This window comes from Salmo salar, chromosome 20 (genome assembly GCF_965601325.2).
Source record: "Salmo salar chromosome 20, fSalSal1, whole genome shotgun sequence".
NCBI lineage: Eukaryota > Metazoa > Chordata > Actinopteri > Salmoniformes > Salmonidae > Salmo > Salmo salar.
In genome coordinates this window covers 70,643,870-70,663,890 of record NC_138310.1, presented here as the reverse complement: position 1 = coordinate 70,663,890, position 20,021 = coordinate 70,643,870, and the positions used below count along the sequence as shown (strand labels likewise).

Genomic DNA, 20,021 nt, shown 5'->3' with positions numbered 1-20,021 from the left:
TTCCTTAACATTAGAGCTCACCCACCAGCTGTTGTTAACAAAGCGACACACCCATCATCCCTTCGTCTTACTCGAGTTTGCAGTCCGGTCTTGATGATGCATAGAAAAACAAGAAAGATGTATATTCATGTACTCAATCAGCCACAACTCTGGGAAACGTAGGATTTTACAGTTTTTCAGGTCCTGTTGATAGGATAGTCTCGAACGGATCTCATCCAGTTTGTTCTCCAGTGTTGCACGTTTGCCAGTTGAATAGAGGGCAGTGGTTGTCTATTTGCTCGCCGACCTAGTCATGTCAGAGTTCTGGCTCGCCTGCCTCTCTTTCACCACAGCTTCCTTTCGAGTCCCGGGGATTAGGGTCTGGTCCGGAGTAAGCAGAACATAGAAATGTTTGTCCAAATCGAGGTTAGTGATTGTTGTTCTGATGTCCCAAAGTTTTTGTTCATAGGAAATGATAGTAGAGACCTTATGTACAAAAAAAGTTAAGATCAGCTTAAAAAACACATGACATAGCAGAATTGGCCAGGAGCACGTAAGACGGATGCTATCCACTGCATTGTTATCATGTTGGACGTAAAATACAGTAAAAAACAGTAAAAAAATAAAAATACTGTAAAAAAAAAAGTTGGACGGGATCCACATTTTCATACTGTCATACCCTTTCTGTACCATACTGTCTGTACCATATTGTCATACCCTTTTTGTACTGTACCATACTGTACCATACCGTCATACCCTTTCTGTACCATACTGTCTGTACCATATTGTCATACCCTTTTTGTACTGTACCATACTGTACCATACCATCATACCCTTTCTGTACCATACTGTCTGTACCATACTGTCATACCCTGTCTGTACCATACTGCCTGTACCATACCATACTGTCGTACCCTTTCTGTACCATATTGTCTGTACCATACCATACTGTCGTACCTTGTTTGTACCATATTGTACCATACTGTCTGGACCATACCATACTGTCTTACCCTTTCTGTATCATACTGTCTGTACCGTACCATACTCTCATGCCCTTTCTGTACCATACTGTCTGTACCATACCATACTGTCATACTGTTTCTGTTAGAGGTCGACCGATTATGATTTTTCAACGCCGATACCGATTATTGGAGGGCCAAAAAACCCCGCTACCGATTAATCGGCCGGTTGTTATTATGGGTTTTTTAATATGTGTATATATATATATACATACATACACACACACACACACACACACACACACACACACACACACACACACACACACACACACACACACACACACACACACACACACACACACACACAGCTCTGAAGTGACAACGATACTGAAGAGTCTGCTTAGGAGACAAATACTCTCAACTGTTTGAATAATAAAAATAGAGTTTAAGTTACCTGTGATGATGAATGCTGAAAACAAAAACTGTAATTTCTATATGCAGGAAATCCTATTTTAATAATGGGCATGGTAAGAATTGACTACCAAAGTGTGAGTCATAATTCCCATGACACCTTCTAGCCACATCTGAAAAGCGGTTCCTTCATTTATTCCATAGGATATTTTTAGATTAACTTAAAAAAAGGTCTGTGTTTGGTTTAGGCTTACATCACCTTGCCAATTTTATAACTGTGTAGATATCCATAGGATATAACTCTGATCAATATAAGTGTAGATAAATGTTTTTGTAGAGTGGATTTATGAAAATATGTTGACAAACGTTACCTAGTGAGATTTACACGGGTATCAAAACGCCGAGGCGGTTTAAGCACAAAACACAGACCTTATTTGAAGTAGATCAAGACATTCTCTATGGAAGACATGAACGGTAAAATAACGAAGGAACCCCTTTCAAGTTCAGCCGCAAGTTATTACAGGAATTATGACGCGTCGACTATTTCTCTCTAAACCATATACCTTTGACTATTACGAGCCTGCTGCTGCCTACCACCGCTCAGACTGCTCTATCAAATATCAAATCATAGACTTAACTATAATAAACCTTAGGTCATTAATATGGTCAAATCCGGAAACTATCATCTCGAAAACATTATTCTTTCAGTGACATACGGAACCGTTCCGTATTTTATCTAACGGGTGGCATGCATAAGTCTAAATATTCCTGTTACATCGCACAACCTACAATGTTATTTCATAGTTCCGTAAAATTCTGGCAAATTAGTTCACAACGAGCCAGATTCTGTATACCCTGATTCTGCGTGCAACGAACGCAAGAGAACTGACACAATTTCACCTGGTTAATATTGCCTGCTAACCTGTATTTCTTTTAGCTAAATATGCAGGTTTAAAAAGATATACTTCTGTGTATTGATTTTAAGAAAGGCATTGATGTTTATGGTTAGGTACAGTCGTGCAACGATTGTGCTTTTTTTTTCGCAAATGCACTTTTGTTAAATCATCCCCGTTTGGCGAAGTTGGCTGTCTTTGTTAGGAAGAAATAGTCTTCACAGTTCACAACAAGCCAGGCGGCCCAAACTGCTGCATATACCCTGACTCTGTTTGCAAGAGAAGTGACACATTTTCCCTAGTTAAAAGAAATTCATGTTAGCAGGCAATATTAACTAAATATGCAGGTTTAAAAATATATACTTGTGTATTGATTTTAAGAAAGACATTGATGTTTATGGTTAGGTACACATCGGAGCAAAGACGGTCCTTTTTCGCGAATGCGCACCACATCGATTATATGCAAAGCAGGACAGGCTAGATAAACTAGTAATATCATCAACCATGTGTAGTTAACTAGTGTTTATGATTGATTGATTGTTTTTTTATAAGATAAGTTTAATGCTAGCTAGCAACTTACCTTGGCAACGTAAAGCAGGTGGTTAGAGCGTTGGGCTAGTTAACGTAAGGTTGCATCCCCAAGCTGACAAGGTAAAAATCTGTCGTTCTGCCCCTGAACAAGGCAGTTAACCCACCGTTCCTAGGCCGTCATTGAAAATAAGAATGTGTTCTTTAACTGACTTGCCTAGTTAAATAAAGTTTTTTTTTAAAAATACCAAAAATACCGATTACCGATTGTTACGAAAACTTGAAATCGGCCCTAATTAATCGGCCATTCCGATTAATCGGTCGACCTCTAGTTTCTGTACCATACCATACTGTCATACCCTTGCTGTACCATACTGTCTGTACCATACTATACTGTCATACCCTTTCTGTGCCATACCATACTGTCATACCCTTTCTCTACTGTACCATACTGTCATACCCTTTTTGTACCATACTGGCTATACCATACCATACTGTCATAACCTTTCTATACCATACTGTCATAACCTTTCTGTACCATACTGTCTGTACCATACCATACTGTCATACCCTTTCTGTACCATACCGTCTGTACCATACCATACTGTCATACCCTTTCTGTACCATACTGTCTGTACCATACCATACTGTCATACCCTTTCTGTACCATACTGTCTGTGCCATACCACACTTTACCATACTGTCATACCCTTTCTGTACCATACTGTCTGTAACATACTGTACTGTATCATACTGTCATACCCTTTCTGTACCATACTGTCTGTACCATACTGTCTGTACCATACTGTACTGTATCATACTGTCATACCCTTTCTGTACCATACTGTCAGTACCATACCATACTCTATCATACTGTCATACCCTTTCTGTACCATAGTGTCTGTACCATACCATACTGTATCATACTGTCATACCCTTTTTGTACCATACTGTCTGTACCATACTGTCTGTACCATACCATACTGTATCATACTGTCATACCCTTTCTGTATCATACTGTCTGTACCATACCATACTGTATCATACTGTCATACCCTTTCTGTACCATAGTGTCTGTACCATACTGTATCATACTGTCATATCCTTTCTGTACCATACCATACTGTCATATCCTGTCTGTACCATACCATACTGTCACAACCTTTCTGTACCATACTGTCTGTACCATACCATACTGTCATTCCCTTTCTGTACCATACTGTCTGTACCATACCATACTGTCATACCCGTTCTGTACCATATTGTATCATACTGTCATACCCTTTCTGTACCATACTGTCTGTACCATACCATACTGTCATTCCCTTTCTGTACCATACTGTCTGTACCATACCATACTGTCATATCCTGTCTGTACCATACTGTCTGTACCATACCATACTGTCATATCCTGTCTGTACCATACCATACTGTCATAACCTTTCTGTACCATACTGTCTGTACCATACCATACTGTCATATCCTTTCTGTACCATACTGTCTGTACCATACCATACTGTCATATCCTTTCTGTACCATACTGTCTGTACCATACCATACTGTCGTACCCTTTCTGTACCATACTGTCTGTACCATACTGTCATACCCTTTCTGTACCATACTGTCTGTACCATACTGTCATAACCTTTCTGTACCATACTGTCTGTACCATACCATACTGTCATATCCTTTCTGTACCATACTGTCTGTACCATACCATACTGTCGTACCCTTTCTGTACCATACTGTCTGTACCATACTGTCATATCCTTTCTGTACCATACTGTCTGTACCATACCATACAGTCATATCCTTTCTGTACCATACTGTCTGTACCATACCATACTGTCGTACCCTTTCTGTACCATACTGTCTGTACCATACCATACTGTCATAACCTTTCTGTACCATACCATACTGTCATATCCTTTCTGTACCATACTGTCTGTACCATACTGTCATACTCTTTCTGTACCAAACTGTCTGTACCATACTGTCATATCCTTTCTGTACCATACTGTCTGTACATACTGTCATACTCTTTCTGTACCATACTGTCTGTACCATACTGTCATATCCTTTCTGTACCATACTGTCATATCCTTTCTGTACCATACTGTCTGTACCATACTGTCATACTCTTTCTGTACCATACTGTCTGTACCATACCATACTGTCATACTCTTTCTGTACCATACTGTCTATACAATAACATATGGTCATATCCTTTCTGTAACATACTGAGGTATATAGTATTACCGGAAGTGCCCACAAAGGACGCTATATCTTAAATAAAATAAATTGGGCAACATGGATCTTGATCCAGGAAAGGGATGGATTTGTTTCTGCTGTAACCAAGAAGCTTGATCTAGCCACATAGCTAGCAAGTTAGCAAACCAAATGCATAGCTGGATCCCTGAGCTGGATGTCATTTATTTGGCACATCTATGATAGTTAACTTATAGTTAGTTATAAGCAGTGGCGTAGCATGCGCTGACGGTATGATTTTCGGTATTGAAAAGCATACCATCTGTATATCACCGAAGCTCAGTGCCAAAAAAATGTATTTAGGAAATATGTTCCCAAGTATTCCCACGCATATATAGAAAGACATATGTGATCATATCCCAACTGTAATAAAGGTTTGAAATAATTCTGTTTTTGTCAAATACTATATCTGTTTGGGATTCTTGCGGTTAATTTGCAGTCTACAAATTATTTATAACTATGTTCCAACCGTCTGCTCAAGGAAAAATGGGCCCATGGCTGAATGTAATTGGGGACCGCTGGTCCACATCCTCTGCTGGCCTATTGGCCTCGCTCCCTCCCCTCCTGTTCCCCTCCTGTCCAATAATAAATAATACATTATGTACCACTACCACACACAGAAAAGAAAGGAACTGCAACCCATCTCATCTCACTAGAATATAAATAGTAAAGGCAGCACTAATGCCTAAAAGTAATGCTGTTTGTGTGCTCCAGTTACCGTATCAGACACTAACCCAACCAGCTTCTTTCTTAAAACTGAAATGATTTATCTTACTGACATGACTGATTTTAAATGGATAAATGTGTATGAATGTTATTGATCAGGGACATGCTCTATCTTTCTCTTGGTCTCCTCCATTCCCGGGCCAGGTTCTGGAGCGGACATTAGAACCGGACAGTTCTGACGAGGAACCGCCTCCTGTCTACTCACCGCCCACTTATGACATGCACATCTATGACAGGAAGTACCCAGAGGCCCCGCCCACTCCTCCACCAAGGTAAATTGTCATACTATCAGAGGAGGCTGGAGGGAAAGAGCTATAGGAGGTCAAGCTCATTGTAATGACTGGAATGGAAAGAATTGTGTCAAACACATTGTTTTGATGTGTTTGGTACCATTCCATTTATTCCATTCCAGCCAATACAATGAGCCTGTCCTCCTATATATCCTCCCACCAGCCTCCTCTGTACTGTACTATACTATACAGTTCAACAGATCTAAGCATTGCCCGGAGTGGTAATCCTTTAATCCTGTATAGAATATGTGCATCTCAAACATGAACACTGATTACTTTATGAAAGGGAGGAAGGAAGGAGATGTGTGTTTTAAAAAACCCAACAGGACCTTTTGTTCACATGCAATCCCCTAGCCTGTACTCTTTTTAAAGCCCAGAGGAAGTGTTCCTATGGGGCCCTGGGATTTACATGCTCTGAATTAGGAGCAGGGGTCTGTTGATGTCACAGCTGACCACATGCTCTTATTGTTAGTCAATGCTCCGCCTGGTGGCCGTTTTAAGAACTGTGTGTGTGTGTGTGTGTGTCTCTCTCTCACTGGACCAGTTAATAACAAACCTCCATGTATTTGAATTTGCTTCAAGCCCAGGAGTCTATGATTCAAGATCATGTCCACATTTCTTCTGCTTCACACCACCAGCTAAGAGATTCAGTTATCAAATCAAATTTTGTCACATACACATGGTTAGCAGATGTTAATGCGAGTGTCGCGAAATGCTTGTGCTTCTAGTTCCAACAGTGCAGTAATATCTAACAATTCCCCAACAACTACCTAATACACACACATCTAAAGGGGTGAATTAGAATATGTACATGCAAGTATATGGATGAGCGATGGCCGAGCAGCATAGTCAAGATACAATAGATGGTATAAAATACAGTATATTAAAGTGGCATTATTTAGAAGTCAGTTATTGATTTCTTGGACTGTACAAAGTAATGTGTTAAATGTGGTGACTGCTGCTCAAAGATGATTTATTGTAAAGACAAATAGACATGAATTATTATTTGTGTTTTCATGCATTGCTTACTTTTCACAGCATCAGTACGCAATGTATGATGTGTGCATTTAGTTTAATTCTAGTATGACATGGCATATGAATCTCTATCTAGTCTGACCCTAACCTTTTGACCCTTGTCTGACCTAGGTTCGAGGCTCAGCCACCTCCAGGTCACCGGCAGGTCCGCAGCTACAGGAACTGGAATCCGCCATTGCTTGGCAACCTTCCAGATGATTTCCTGCGGATCCTGCCACAGCAACTGGACAGTATACAGGTACACATGAAGAAAACCACACACAAAAAAACATTAACACTATGACATTTTTTACCCTTTTTTCTCCCCAATTTCATGGTATCCAATTGGTAGTTACAGTCTTGTCTCATCCCTGCAACTCCCGTATGGACTTGGGAGAGGCGAAGGTCGAGAGCCGTGCGTCCTCCGAAACACAACCCAGCCAAGCCGCACTGCTTCTTGATACAATGTTGATGTGTGATACAATGTGTCGGAGGAAACACCGTACAACTGGCGACCGTGTCAGCATGCACTGCTCCTGGCCCGCCACAGGAGTTGCTAGTGCGCTATGGGACAAGGACATCCCTGCTGGCCAAACCCTCCCCTAACCCGGACAACGCTGGGCCAATTGTGCGCCGCTCCATGGGTCTCCCGGTTGTGGCCGGGAGCCTGGACTTGAACCCAGAATCTCTAGTGGCACAGCTAGCACTGCAGTGCCATAGACCTCTGCACCACTCGGGAGGCCCCTATTTATTTACTTTATTTTTTACCTTTATTTAACTAAGCAAGTCAGTTAAGAACAAATTCTTATTTACAATGACGGCCTAGGAACAGTGGATTAACTGCCTTGTTCAGGGGCAGAACAACAGATTTTTACCTTGTCAGCTCGGGGATTCGATCTTCCAACCTTTTGGTTACTAGTCCAACACTCTAACCACTAGGCTACCTGCCGCCCCATAATGACATCATCATTAACAGCAGAGTGACATCCTGCTTACAGAAATCAATAGCAACTAAATTAAACCTCTCTTTCTCCATCTCTCCTCCTCTAGGGCTCACAGAGCAGTCTGTCCCAGCCTTCTTCCTCCTCTCTGTCATCCATCGCCCAGCGGACGGCCCAGGGAGGTATCTCAAGGCCAGGGGCTGGTGGAGCTCTAGGGGCCCCTGGAGGGCCAGGCGGTGCCGAGGGCGTGGAGGGGGCAGGCACGGAGCAAGAGCGTAAACTGAAACAGTACCTGGATGATGAGCGCATCGCCCTGTTCCTCCAGAACGAGGAGTTCATGAGGGAACTGCAGCGCAACCGCGAGTTCCTCGTCGCCCTGGAGAGAGGTGTGTGTGTGGTGTGTGTGTGTGTGTGTGTGTGTGTGTGTGTGTCACACACAGATATGCATACATGGTCACCTGCATGATATACTTTAACACACTGAATACATGTTCAGGACACAGTAGGCTAGTACAGTAGTCAAGTTTATGCTTTCTACAGAGCAAGTCAGCCACTGTTGAAAATGCTCCTCTCTCTTTCATGATATGCTAGTTGCAAAGTCCCTTTTGTATCTTATGATGCTTCATCCTACAATAGTATACATTTGGGAACCATGTCCCACTTCATAAATGTTTCTTAGTGTCCTGTATTGCATCATAACATCCAGCTCTCTCTGTTTTAGATCGCTTGAAGTATGAATCAAAGAAATCAAAGTCCAATCATTCATCCTCTTACATGGAGAATTCCACAGCAGGTAGATATCATTCATAAGTTTCACCAGTAAATGTGGGTGTGCATTCTTATTCAAACACACAATAGGCCTACACATTTCAATGACTTGGTTTGTTTTGATAACTTCACTTCATCACATCCCATATCTAACCACCTATCTTTATCACTTGCTAAGACTGGGTTTGGTGAAATCTTCTCCAAGTAGTTGTTGACACGATAAATAGCTTTCTCTGGAGTGATGAATTTAGTATTTTATTAGGATCCCCAATTAGCCACTGCCAGGAAACAGTAATATACACTGCTCAAAAAAATAAAGGGAACACTTAAACAACACAATGTAACTCCAAGTCAATCACACTTCTCTGAAATCAAACTGTCCACTTAGGAAGCAACACTGATTTACAATACATTTCACATGCTGTTGTGCAAATGGAATAGACAGCAGGTGGAAATTAATGGCAATTAGCAAGACACCCCCAATAAAGGAGTGGTTCTGCAGGTGGTGACCACAGACCACTTCTCAGTTCCTATGCTTCCTGGCTGATGTTTTGGTCACTTTTGAATGCTGGCGGTGCTTTCACTCTAGTGGTAGCATGAGACGGAGTCTACAACCCACACAAGTGGCTCAGGTAGTGCAGCTCATCCAGGATGGCACATCAATGCGAGCTGTGGCAAGAAGGTTTGCTGTGTCTGTCAGCGTAGTGTCCAGAGCATGGAGGCGCTACCAGGAGACAGGCCAGTACATCAGGAGACGTGGAGGAGGCCGTAGGAGGGCAACAACCCAGCAGCAGGACCGCTACCTCCACCTTTGTGCAAGGAGGAGCAGGAGGAGCACTGCCAGAGCCCTGCAAAATGACCTCCAGCAGGCCACAAATGTGCATGTGTCTGCTCAAACGGTCAGAAACAGACTCCATGAGGGTGGTATGAGGGCCCGACGTCCACAGGTGGGGGTTGTGCTTACAGCCCAACACCGTGCAGGACGTTTGGCATTTGCCAGAGAACACCAAGATTGGCAAATTCGCCACTGGCACCCTGTGCTCTTCACAGATGAAAGCAGGTTCACACTGAGCACATGTGACAGACGTGACAGAGTCTGGAGACACCGTGGAGAACGTTCTGCTGCCTGCAACATCCTCCAGCATGACAGGTTTGGCGGTGTGTCAGTCATGGTGTGGGGTGGCATTTCTTTGGGGGGCCGCATAGCCCTCCATGTGCTTGCCAGAGGTAGCCTGACTGCCATTAGGTACCGAGATGAGATCCTCAGACCCCTTGTGAGACCATATGCTGGTGCGGTTGGCCCTGGGTTCCTCCTAATGCAAGACAATGCTAGACCTCATGTGGCTGGAGTGTGTCAGCAGTTCCTGCAAGAGGAAGGCATTGATGCTATGGACTGGCCCGCCCGTTCTCCAGGCCTGAATCCAATTGAGCACATCTGGGACATCATGTCTCGCTCCATCCACTAACGCCACGTTGCACCACAGACTGTCCGGGAGTTGGCGGATGCTTTAGTCCAGGTCTGGGAGGAGATCCCTCAGGAGACCATCCGCCACCTCATCAGGAGCATGCCCAGGCATTGTAGGGAGGTCATACAGGCACGTGGAGGCCACACACACTACTGAGCCTCATTTTGACTTGTTTTAAGGACATTACATCAAAGTTGGATCAGCCTGTAGTGTGGTTTTCCACTTTAATTTTGAGTGTGACTCCAAATCCAGACCTCCATGGGTTGATAAATTGGATTTCCATTGATTATTTTTGTGTGATTTTGTTGTCAGCACATTCAACTATGTAAAGAAAAAAGTATTTAATAAGATTATTTCATTCATTCAGATCTAGGATGTGTTATTTTAGTGTTCCCTTAATTTTTTTGAGCAGTGTATATAACATTACATAGTAATACAAAATAGATTTTTTTAAATGTCTGTCTTTTCACAGTCCCCGTCATTCCATAAGGTTTTCTTTTATCTGTTTTTTTATTTGGTTGTATTGCAAGCTTGAGTTACCTGGGTCATGGCTCTATTTAATACTGTGCATTTCCCAGCCTCTGTTCTGGACCTGGGGACTGTGAAGAGACCTCTGGTTGCATGTCTTGTTTGGTACCGATGAGTGTCCTAACGGTGTGCCAACTGCTTGAACAGACAGTTCAGTACCTTTTTAACCCATCAACACCTCCCACAAAGACCAATAGTGATGCAGTAAATCTCTCCTCAACTTTGACATGCGTACCACTGACATTCACCCTCCATGTATATCTTCATGGAATACATGCTACTCTGTTCTGGAACCAATTGTAATCCAACTCATCCCAAACCATCTCAATTGGGTTGAGGTCGGGTGATTGTGGAGCCCAGGTCATCTGATGCAGCACTCCATCACTCTCCTTCTTGGTCAAGTAGCGCTTACACAGTCTGGAGGTGTGTTGGGTCAAAATCCTATTGAAAACAAATGATAGTCCCACTAAGCGCAAATCAGATGGGATGGCGTATCGCTGCAGAATACTGTGGTAGCCATACTGGTTAAGTGTGCCTTGAATTCTAAATAAATCACAGACAGTGTCACCAGCAAAGCACCCCCACACCACCTCCTCCATGCTTCACGGTGGGAACCACACATGCGGAGATCATCCATTCACCTACTCTGCATCTCCCAAAGACACGGCGATTGGAATCAAAAATCTCATTTGGACTCATCGGACCAAAGGACAGATTTCTACAGTTCTAATCTCCATTGTTCATGTTTCTTGGCCCAAGCAAGTCTCTTCTTCTTATTGGTGTCCTTTAGTAGTGTTTACTTTGCACCAATTTGACCATGAAGGCCTGATTGAAGCAGTCTCCTCTGAACAGTTGATGTTGAGATGTGTCTGTTACTTGAACTCTGAAGCATTTATTTGGACTGCAATTTCTGACGCTGGTATCTCTAATGAACTTATCCTCTGCAGCAGAAGTAATTCTGGGTCTTCCTTTCCTGTGGCGGTCCTCATGAGAGCCAGTTTCGTCATAGCGCTTAATGGTTTTGCTACTGAACTTGAAGAAACGTTCAAAGTTCTTGAAGATATCCGCATTGACTGATCTTCATGTCTTAAAGTAATGATGGACTGTCGTTTCTCTTTGCTTATTTGAGCTGTTATTGCCATAATATGGACTTGGTCTTTTACCAAATACGGCTACAGTATCTTCTGTATACCACCCCTACCTTGTCACAACACAACTGATGGGTCAAACACATTAAGAAGGAAATTCCACAAATTAACTTTTAACAAGGCACACCTGTTAATTGAAATGCATTCCAGGTGACTACCTCATGAAGCTGGTTGCGAGAATTCCAAGAGTGTGCAAAGCTGTCATCAAGGCAAAGTGTGGCTACTTTGAATAATTACAAATATAACATATATTTTGATTTGTTCAACACTTTTTGGGGTTACTACATCATTCTATATGTGTTATTTCATAGTTTTGATGTCTTCACTATTATTCTTCAATATAGAAAATACTAAATAAAAGAAAAACCCTTGAATGAGTAGGTGTGTCTAAACTTTTGACTGGTATTGTATATCCTTCTTTGCCGCACATGACCACACAACTGGGCAGTAGTTCAGGTGCGACAAAACATTGACAGACCTCTGCCCATTTTAGAAACCATTGAGTCTAATTGTTTTGACCATGACAACTTGCTATCTACGGTTCCACCGAGCAATTTAGTCTCTTAAACTTGCTCAATTGCCACATTATTCAGTAATAGATCCTAGATAAGGTTGAGTGGGTGATTTGTCCAAAAAAACGATGCTTTTTAGTTTGAGATTGCTATTCTTGGCCAGTGGAATTACATTTGCCTTCCTTCAGGCCTGAGGGCACACACTGTCTTCTAGGCTTAAATTGAAGATGTGGCAGTCAGGTGCAAACATGTATTCCTTTGTCAACTTCAGCAATTTACCATCCATGTTGTCGGTACTGGGGGGCTTGTCCTTATTTATAGATTGCAACAAGTTTTTCACCTCTTCCACACCAACTTTGCAGAACTCAAAACTACAGTGCTTGACTTTCATTATTTGGTCCGTTATGCATGAATATGAGGGCTCAGCATTTGTTGTTTGCATGTCATGCCTAAATTAGCAAATCTTGTCAACAAAAATGGTTGTCAATATCCAAGGTCTTATTATAAACAAGCCATCCGTTACAATGAAGGTTGGTGCTGAGTTAGCTTTTTTTGCCTGGAATTTCATTTAAAGTACTCAAGAGAGTTTTACTATCATTCTTTATATAATTTATCTTTGTTCTATAGTAAAAAATTAAATAAACTACAAGTTTTTTGTTTAGATTCCATCAAGTCTTAAAGTTCCCAGATATTTTTTTTACGACAACTATAGTAACCAATTAAGACTTTACATGGTCAAATCAAAAATGGTTGAAGTAAATTGTTGGTTGACCACTCAGGTTCATTATTTGTGCATGTGTGTTCTTGTGTTCGTACAGTATGTGTGAGCACATGTTGTTTTTGTGTGTGTGTGTGTGCATAATATGTTTATGTTTGTCTTTTACAACTTCTTTCTCTGTTTCCAGGAGAGCACTGTGCGTCAGGGTCGATGGAGGCGTGTACTGCTGTGTCAGATGACGCCATGTTTAGAGACAAACTCAAACACATGGGCAAATGTAAGGCACCCTCTACACATGTATTACCATCCCCTGTGTCTCTCTGGCAATGGCTTGTTAACTAACTCAATCAAGAGAACAGCATACGTAGGCAAACCTTTTTTACAATCCTTTGTTCTGGTAATTTATTTTGTGATGATACTGTTGTTGTCTCTCCCACCTAGCAACAAGAAAGAAGCTGTTTGAAATCGCCAGATCATTCTCTGACAAGACAAAGAGAAGAAAGTTAAAAAGAAGAACGCTCCTGAAGCACCAGTCGTATCCTTCATTGCAAGTCGATTCTAATTTCCAATCAGAAACATTGGATGGGTTCCATTTTGCAGTGTTGGCTTTTTATAGAACTCAATGATCACATACTGTATAATACAGATGTCCAGTGCCTTTGGAAAGTTTTCAGACCCCTTTTGTTAGGTTACAGCCTTATTCTAAAATTGATTAAATTGTTTTTTTCCCTTATCAATCTACACACAATACCTCATAATGGCAAAGCAAAAACAGTTTTTTTTAGACATTTTTGCTAATTTATCAAAAATAATCATCAGAAATATCACATTTACGTAGGTATTCAGGCCTTTTACTCAGTACTGTGTTGAAGCACCTTTGGCAGCGATTACAGCCTTGATTCGTCTTTTGTATGACTCTACAAGCTTGGCACACCTGTATTTGGGGAGTTTCTCCCAGTCTTCTCTGCAGACCTCAAGCTCTGTCAGGTTGGAGTGTTTTCAGGTCTCTCCAGAGATGTTGGATCGGGTTCAAGTCCGGGCTCTGGCTGGGCCACTCAGAGACTTGTCCTGAAGCCACTCCTGCGTTGTCTTGGCTGTGTGCTTTGTGTCATTGTCCTGTTGGAAGGTGAACCTTCGCCTCAGTCTGAGGTCCTGAGCACTCTGGAGCAGGTATCAAAGATCTCACTGTACTTTGCTCTGTTCATCTTTGCCGTGATCCTGACAAGTCTCCCAGTCCATACCGCTGAAAAACATCCCCACAGCATGATGCTGCCACCACCATGCTTCACCGTAGGGATGGTGCCAGGTTTCCTCCAGACGTGACGCTTGGCATTCAGGCCAAAGACTTCAATCTTGGAAACCAAGAATCTTGTTTCTCATGGTCTGAGAGTCTTTAGGTGCATTTTGGCAAACTCTAAGCGGGCTGTCGTGTGCTTTTTACTGAGGAGTGGCTTCCATCTGGCCTAATTGGTGGAGTTCCAAACTAATTCCATTTAAGAATGATGACTTGCCTAGTTAAATAAAGGTTACACAATGATTGAGGCCACTGTGTTCTCAGGGACCTTCAATGCTGCAGAAATAATAAAGTTGTCGAAGCATCTCAAGGATGATCAATGGAAACAGGATGCACCTCAGCTTCATTACCTCAGCTTCATTACTTTTGTACATAAGGTATTTCAGTTTTTTTTTTTATATATATATATAAATGTTCTTAAAAAATCTAAACCTGTTTTCGCTTTGTCATTATGGGGTATTGTGTGTAGATTGCTGAGGAAATTGTTTTATTTAATCCGTTTTAGAACAAGGCTGTAATGTAACAAAATGTGGAATAAGATCAAGGGGTCTGAATACTTTCCGAATGCACTGTATGTATCATATCCAGGCCTTTAGGTGTTTTCCTCGACCATATCCCCACTAAGACTGGGCATAGCCAACTCTACAGCCAACCTCCTGGAGGATGTGGAGGGAAGCCCAGAAGATGGCCAGCCCAGAAGATCAGACACTCAGGAAGATGATGTGCCACACAAGGAGCCGTTGTCATGGTGAAAACCTGTGTTCTTCATTGTTGGGAATTGTATGGCTTTACTCTGTGTAACTCCTATAACTGCTCTAATCAAACAACTTTGGTTTTAGAAGTGGGTGGGACGTAAGTTTTCATATTTTCATATTTCTTTTTTTCAGTCGTATAAATGTTCCACACAGCCTACCCGACTGCTCGGAGGCATCCGCATGGTCCTAAAGCACACCGTTGCATTGTTTTGTATCACATTCCAAATGATAAAACTGGGGGGGACAAAAATACAATTTCAGAATGTTCAGATTTCCCAGTTAAAAATTTGGTTGAAATAAATCCTTTGTTTATAGATCGACTTTTGGCTGTAATCTGACAAACATGTCACCTCCATTTCAGATCCTCCAAGGCTGTGCCACATCAGGGTTTCCATGGTGACGACATAATGACCCATGGCTGGTGGCCAAGCAATACTTCGGCTCCTCCTCTAACACAGACCAGCTAATCCCAGGCCAAGAAGTGACATGGGACCACCCACTCGCCCAGGAGGAGAAGAAGCAAACTGCTATCCAAACACCACCTCTCCTTAACTCTGACTGTTCATAACCGCATTAGATTACCATTATAATCTCTGTATTATAACTCTTAGTTAATATATGATTTAATATGTAAAGGGCAGATGCATTAGTCTTTTGACTGTTCTGTATTTTTTTATATCCGCTCCCTTTAATCCCCATTGCAGAAGGCATGGCAGCCTTGGTGAGGATGATCTTACCATATGGATTCATCTAGTGTTAACAGTCTAATCTATTTTATATGGCTGAGATAGGTCACTCCTGAGCCAAAGTGTGCACCTCTGAAATGTCCCATAATAAACCATGTTCACTCCCAGTAGCCATGTGTTGCTATGCCCATTTGGTCACAGTTTTAAACAGACAGTAACCAGTGATGACGTGGCACGTTTTTAAACATCTCAACTAGAATCACAGCTCAATCCAAGTTCAATCCCATTTTTCCTGAGAGTTCAGGAAACAGAAACGACTTGTAACCAGAGACCCTAACATTACAGTCAACATTATAGTCGACCCCCCCCACACCTTGTAAATTTAGATCTAGAGTTTTCTCTGAGCAATTTGACAGGTGATGATATCATCAGTCAAGGAGTTGTTATTCAAGTTGCCCTGCTCAAATGTCAACAAACCCTTCTGCTGCACCCTATATAAAAGAGGCATTCCAACCTGTCAAAATAGTAACTTGTCCCTAGCGGGTCATATTTCATCCCATATTGTTATGTCAATGTGTAACTAAATGCCAAGCGTTCCCTTTAATCCAATTTCAGGAATTCTGACAAACATAAGCTTTCATGTGAACTGAAATATTCCTCAAGCTACACTGACTGCCATATCTCAGTATTCTCATGTCTTTTTCAATACAGCATTTATATCTTGTTGAGAGGAAGGAGGGGCGCATATTGCTGAATTCCAGTATTATGGAGTACACAATATAACTAGTAGAACATTTTGATAAACAAATATACCAGATAAACATGTGTTTTGTTTTGTGGTGTATTGGGAAATGAACCACTTGTAATGGGAAGTGTTGGGAATGGAGAGAGCAGAGCAGAACATGATATGGATGATGCCTCTGTGAGGACTGGCATTGATCTTGATTAAAGATGCTGTTGGATGTATCAGTAGAAAAGAGAAGGCTGATGACCCAGTGCTGTGATATGAGCTTCAACAGACAGTCGGGGTAGATTTCAAATCAACCCTTTGAGCAACTAGCTGATTTGCAAGGTTTCGCATTGATCCGTCAATTTCCCAACTATTAGAAATGATCAATCTTATTCTGAAGCCTTCTCCCCAAAGTGTGCTCTTTGCTCACAATCATTAAAAAGGAAGGGACCGACTGGTGTAGGAAATATATTTTAATGTTTTAAAATTGATTCGTAAGAGTGAGCAAGCCAAGTGCACTTTGGGGAGAAGGGTAGGGAATTGGAACGCACCACTCTTTTTTCTAAAATGGATTTAAATGTAAATGGTTGATTTGCTACCTCTCAAATTATGATGTATCCACGATTGAAAAATAATATTTTTACTATTGAAATTTAAGATTGTTCAAATCACCTATTTACCGTTTTTCCTTGATTCAGGAATGAGACATGTTTTAACCCATTCTCTGTCAGGGATGTTGACAGAAGACCTCATTGGTGATAGGTTATGTGTTGTACATAAGGAGAAATGTCTGTTTGTTGTACATATGGAGAAAATTCAAGTATTGATTGTGTGAAGGGAGGCTGAAACTGACCTTTTTGGTGTTCCTTTTGAAGTCTATTGATGTTATGGATTGGGTTTGGAATTTTGCCCTTTAGACAATTTCTGTGTGTTGTCATTTTCTTGTTTGTTAGTTTTGCTCTCAGCATTTCTCATACAGAACTTCACAAACTCTCAAAAAATGTTGCCAATAAAAGGAGTCTATTGCCCTTGCCGTAATGAAAACGATTTGCCAGACTGCTATAATGTCACCCAATCATTTGTACTGTTATTGAACAACAGATCACTCAGCTTACGCAAACTGCCATCAGACTATCCATTTACCTTCATTATTACTGTCATGCTATTCACACATATCTATATAGATGTTTCAAATGGGCTTTTATTAAAAAAATATATAGCTCTTACTGTACCAGTCTGTTTCAAATGTCACGCCATGATAGTTGAGTGCTTTCATTTATTTCTATAGGAGACATTCTAACTCATATCTGCAGCAACCGAGGGAGCATCAGTGACAAGAAGCAGGTTATGTTTGTTTACAATATCCTGTGACATTTCACCCACTGACCAGTCAGCAGGTTTATGTCTGTTTATTCCAACATTGCATGATATCAGGTGCTTGCACTCCATTGGTCTTTTGCTTAGTTTTGTTCTTTTCAGAAAAGAGAGAAATTAAATGTTTTGTATCTTCAGTTCCCGGCTTTTGACTGACATCTGTACATGAGTGCAGTTTTGTTATTGCACTGTCGAGGGCAACACTCATCTGCATGGTTTTGTGATGTGATTTCAAAATGGATTGATGTTTGATGACTGCTCATAGAAACTTGTAGATACGTTATCGTCTCAGGGAAGTTTCCATCTTCTTTCTACTGTTCTTCCATTTCCAATTGGTTTGACTTGGTAAAAGCACAATTAAGAATCTAGGCCGGTAGTTTATTCCATCAGAAGCTTCAAATATAATTTTGTTGGCCAGACATGATTTCAAATGCTGGACCTGCATATAGGCCTAGTTGTTGTACGGAGAAGAGCATACTCAAAGTAATTTCTCACTCTAACGTTTTAACCTTTTCTGACCAATAGACATACAGCACCACAAATGTTTGGTCAATGATTTTTTGTTGTTGTTGAGGTGTTTCTTTGTACAGATTATTTTATTGTACTGTATGTGTGCCAGACAGAGTGATATGCTTCATAATGAATGTACATGAATAGAGATGAGGCCAGTACTAGCAGACAACATGCTTGTTTACAATGCACTCATGAGCCTGCAATCTTCTATGGCTCATAACCCTATCATAAGAATGTATGCCATATTTACTTTGAATAACTACCACCACAGAGCTGATGGTTTTCAGCCTCTTTTGTATTGAACTCAATGAGATCTGTGTGGTCTGTCCAGAAACAACCCCTATAGCCCCTAAACCATTTTTGTAGATCTCTTTCTGGATTGGACTGTAGCCAATCCTACCAGTCAATGTAGGTCAAACATGCGAAAAGCGTTGCTCATTTTCAAAACTGAAATACATTTAAAGAACTTCAGAATTTGTATGATTCAAAATGTGTTTGTTTGTTTCATATTTTGGAAGGACAAGGTCAGGAGCCAGTTTCTCCCCACAAAATATGTTTACGGTTCTTTAGGTGATTGTTTTACTCAAAATTGATTTCTGGATTAGATTTTTCTTACACTTTAAGAAAGTTTCTTATAGCTATTGAAATAATCAAGTTGTGTTGTACCCTGTCTGATGTGATTGTGTTACATTTGTAAAGATTTATTAACATCCCTTTTCCCTTTTCATTAAAGTTGTTTAAAATCAAATCAAATTGTATATGTCACATGCACCATATACAACAGGCCCACCTTACAGTGAAATGCTTACTTACAAGCCTTTAACCAACAATGCAGTTTTAAGAAAAATACCTAGGTAGCAGTACAGAGTCAATGTTCGGTGGCACCGGTTATGCATTTCGAGGTAATTGAGGTCATATGTACATGTAGGTAGAGTTATTAAAGTGACTATGCATTTCTATAAATCCCTTAGACAAGATTGTCACAACTGACTCGTGAAAAGTACTGTTATCACCCAACATCAGGCTCCTGGTGAGGCCTATCTTTTTGAAGAAAGAGGAAGACCTAGGACTTTTGTGAGCTAGATTTGAAGTGAAATGTTTCTTGCTAAGACAAAACATTTTGGGAATAGATACTATAGTGCACCGGTTGCACACATCTTTATTGTTACAGTCAGAAAGGAATATAGGTGCAGCATAAACAATCTTTGGTATTGTGACATTCTTGTTTATGAATGGTAACGGTCACGTGACCATTGACACAAATGTGTGTCATGTCTGTGATGTGTCCCATCCCCCAATGTAAATTATGCAAAATTGACTTTGTTGTCCCCCTCCCCACAGCTTTAAGCTTCAACAGAAAAGGAGCTCTGGTTGGAAATATAACATATTGTGATATATACTATTTGCCGTTGCAATAGAACGGTGCCCAATAAGAGCGAAATACTGTATATCAATGGTGATAAATGAGAGGGAAAACTTGAAAACGCTTACAGATGAAGGGGCGGTGCCATTTTATC

General features: G+C 41.1%; 1 protein-coding gene across 6 annotated transcripts in view; it reads left to right on the top strand.

Annotated features, from left to right (window-relative positions):
• LOC106581252 (CUE domain-containing protein 1) overlaps nucleotides 1-18,128 on the top strand; it is a 47,048-nt gene extending 28,920 nt beyond the window's left edge. For 5 of the 6 annotated variants that reach the window (XM_045703891.2, XM_014163188.3, XM_045703889.2 and 2 more), the window contains 8 exons: nucleotides 5,912-6,039; nucleotides 7,204-7,330; nucleotides 8,122-8,398; nucleotides 8,734-8,805; nucleotides 13,340-13,429; nucleotides 13,594-13,687; nucleotides 15,072-15,194; nucleotides 15,563-18,128. In XM_045703891.2, the coding sequence (XP_045559847.1) occupies nucleotides 5,912-6,039; nucleotides 7,204-7,330; nucleotides 8,122-8,398; nucleotides 8,734-8,805; nucleotides 13,340-13,429; nucleotides 13,594-13,687; nucleotides 15,072-15,194; nucleotide 15,563 (912 nt within the window). In that variant the 3' untranslated portion in view covers nucleotides 15,564-18,128. Of the gene's footprint in view, nucleotides 1-5,911; nucleotides 6,040-7,203; nucleotides 7,331-8,121; nucleotides 8,399-8,733; nucleotides 8,806-13,339; nucleotides 13,430-13,593; nucleotides 14,824-15,034; nucleotides 15,195-15,562 lie in introns of all 6 variants that reach the window. The other variant, XR_014381916.1, reaches the window with a different exon arrangement.
• Nucleotides 18,129-20,021: the final 1,893 nt, after the last annotated feature.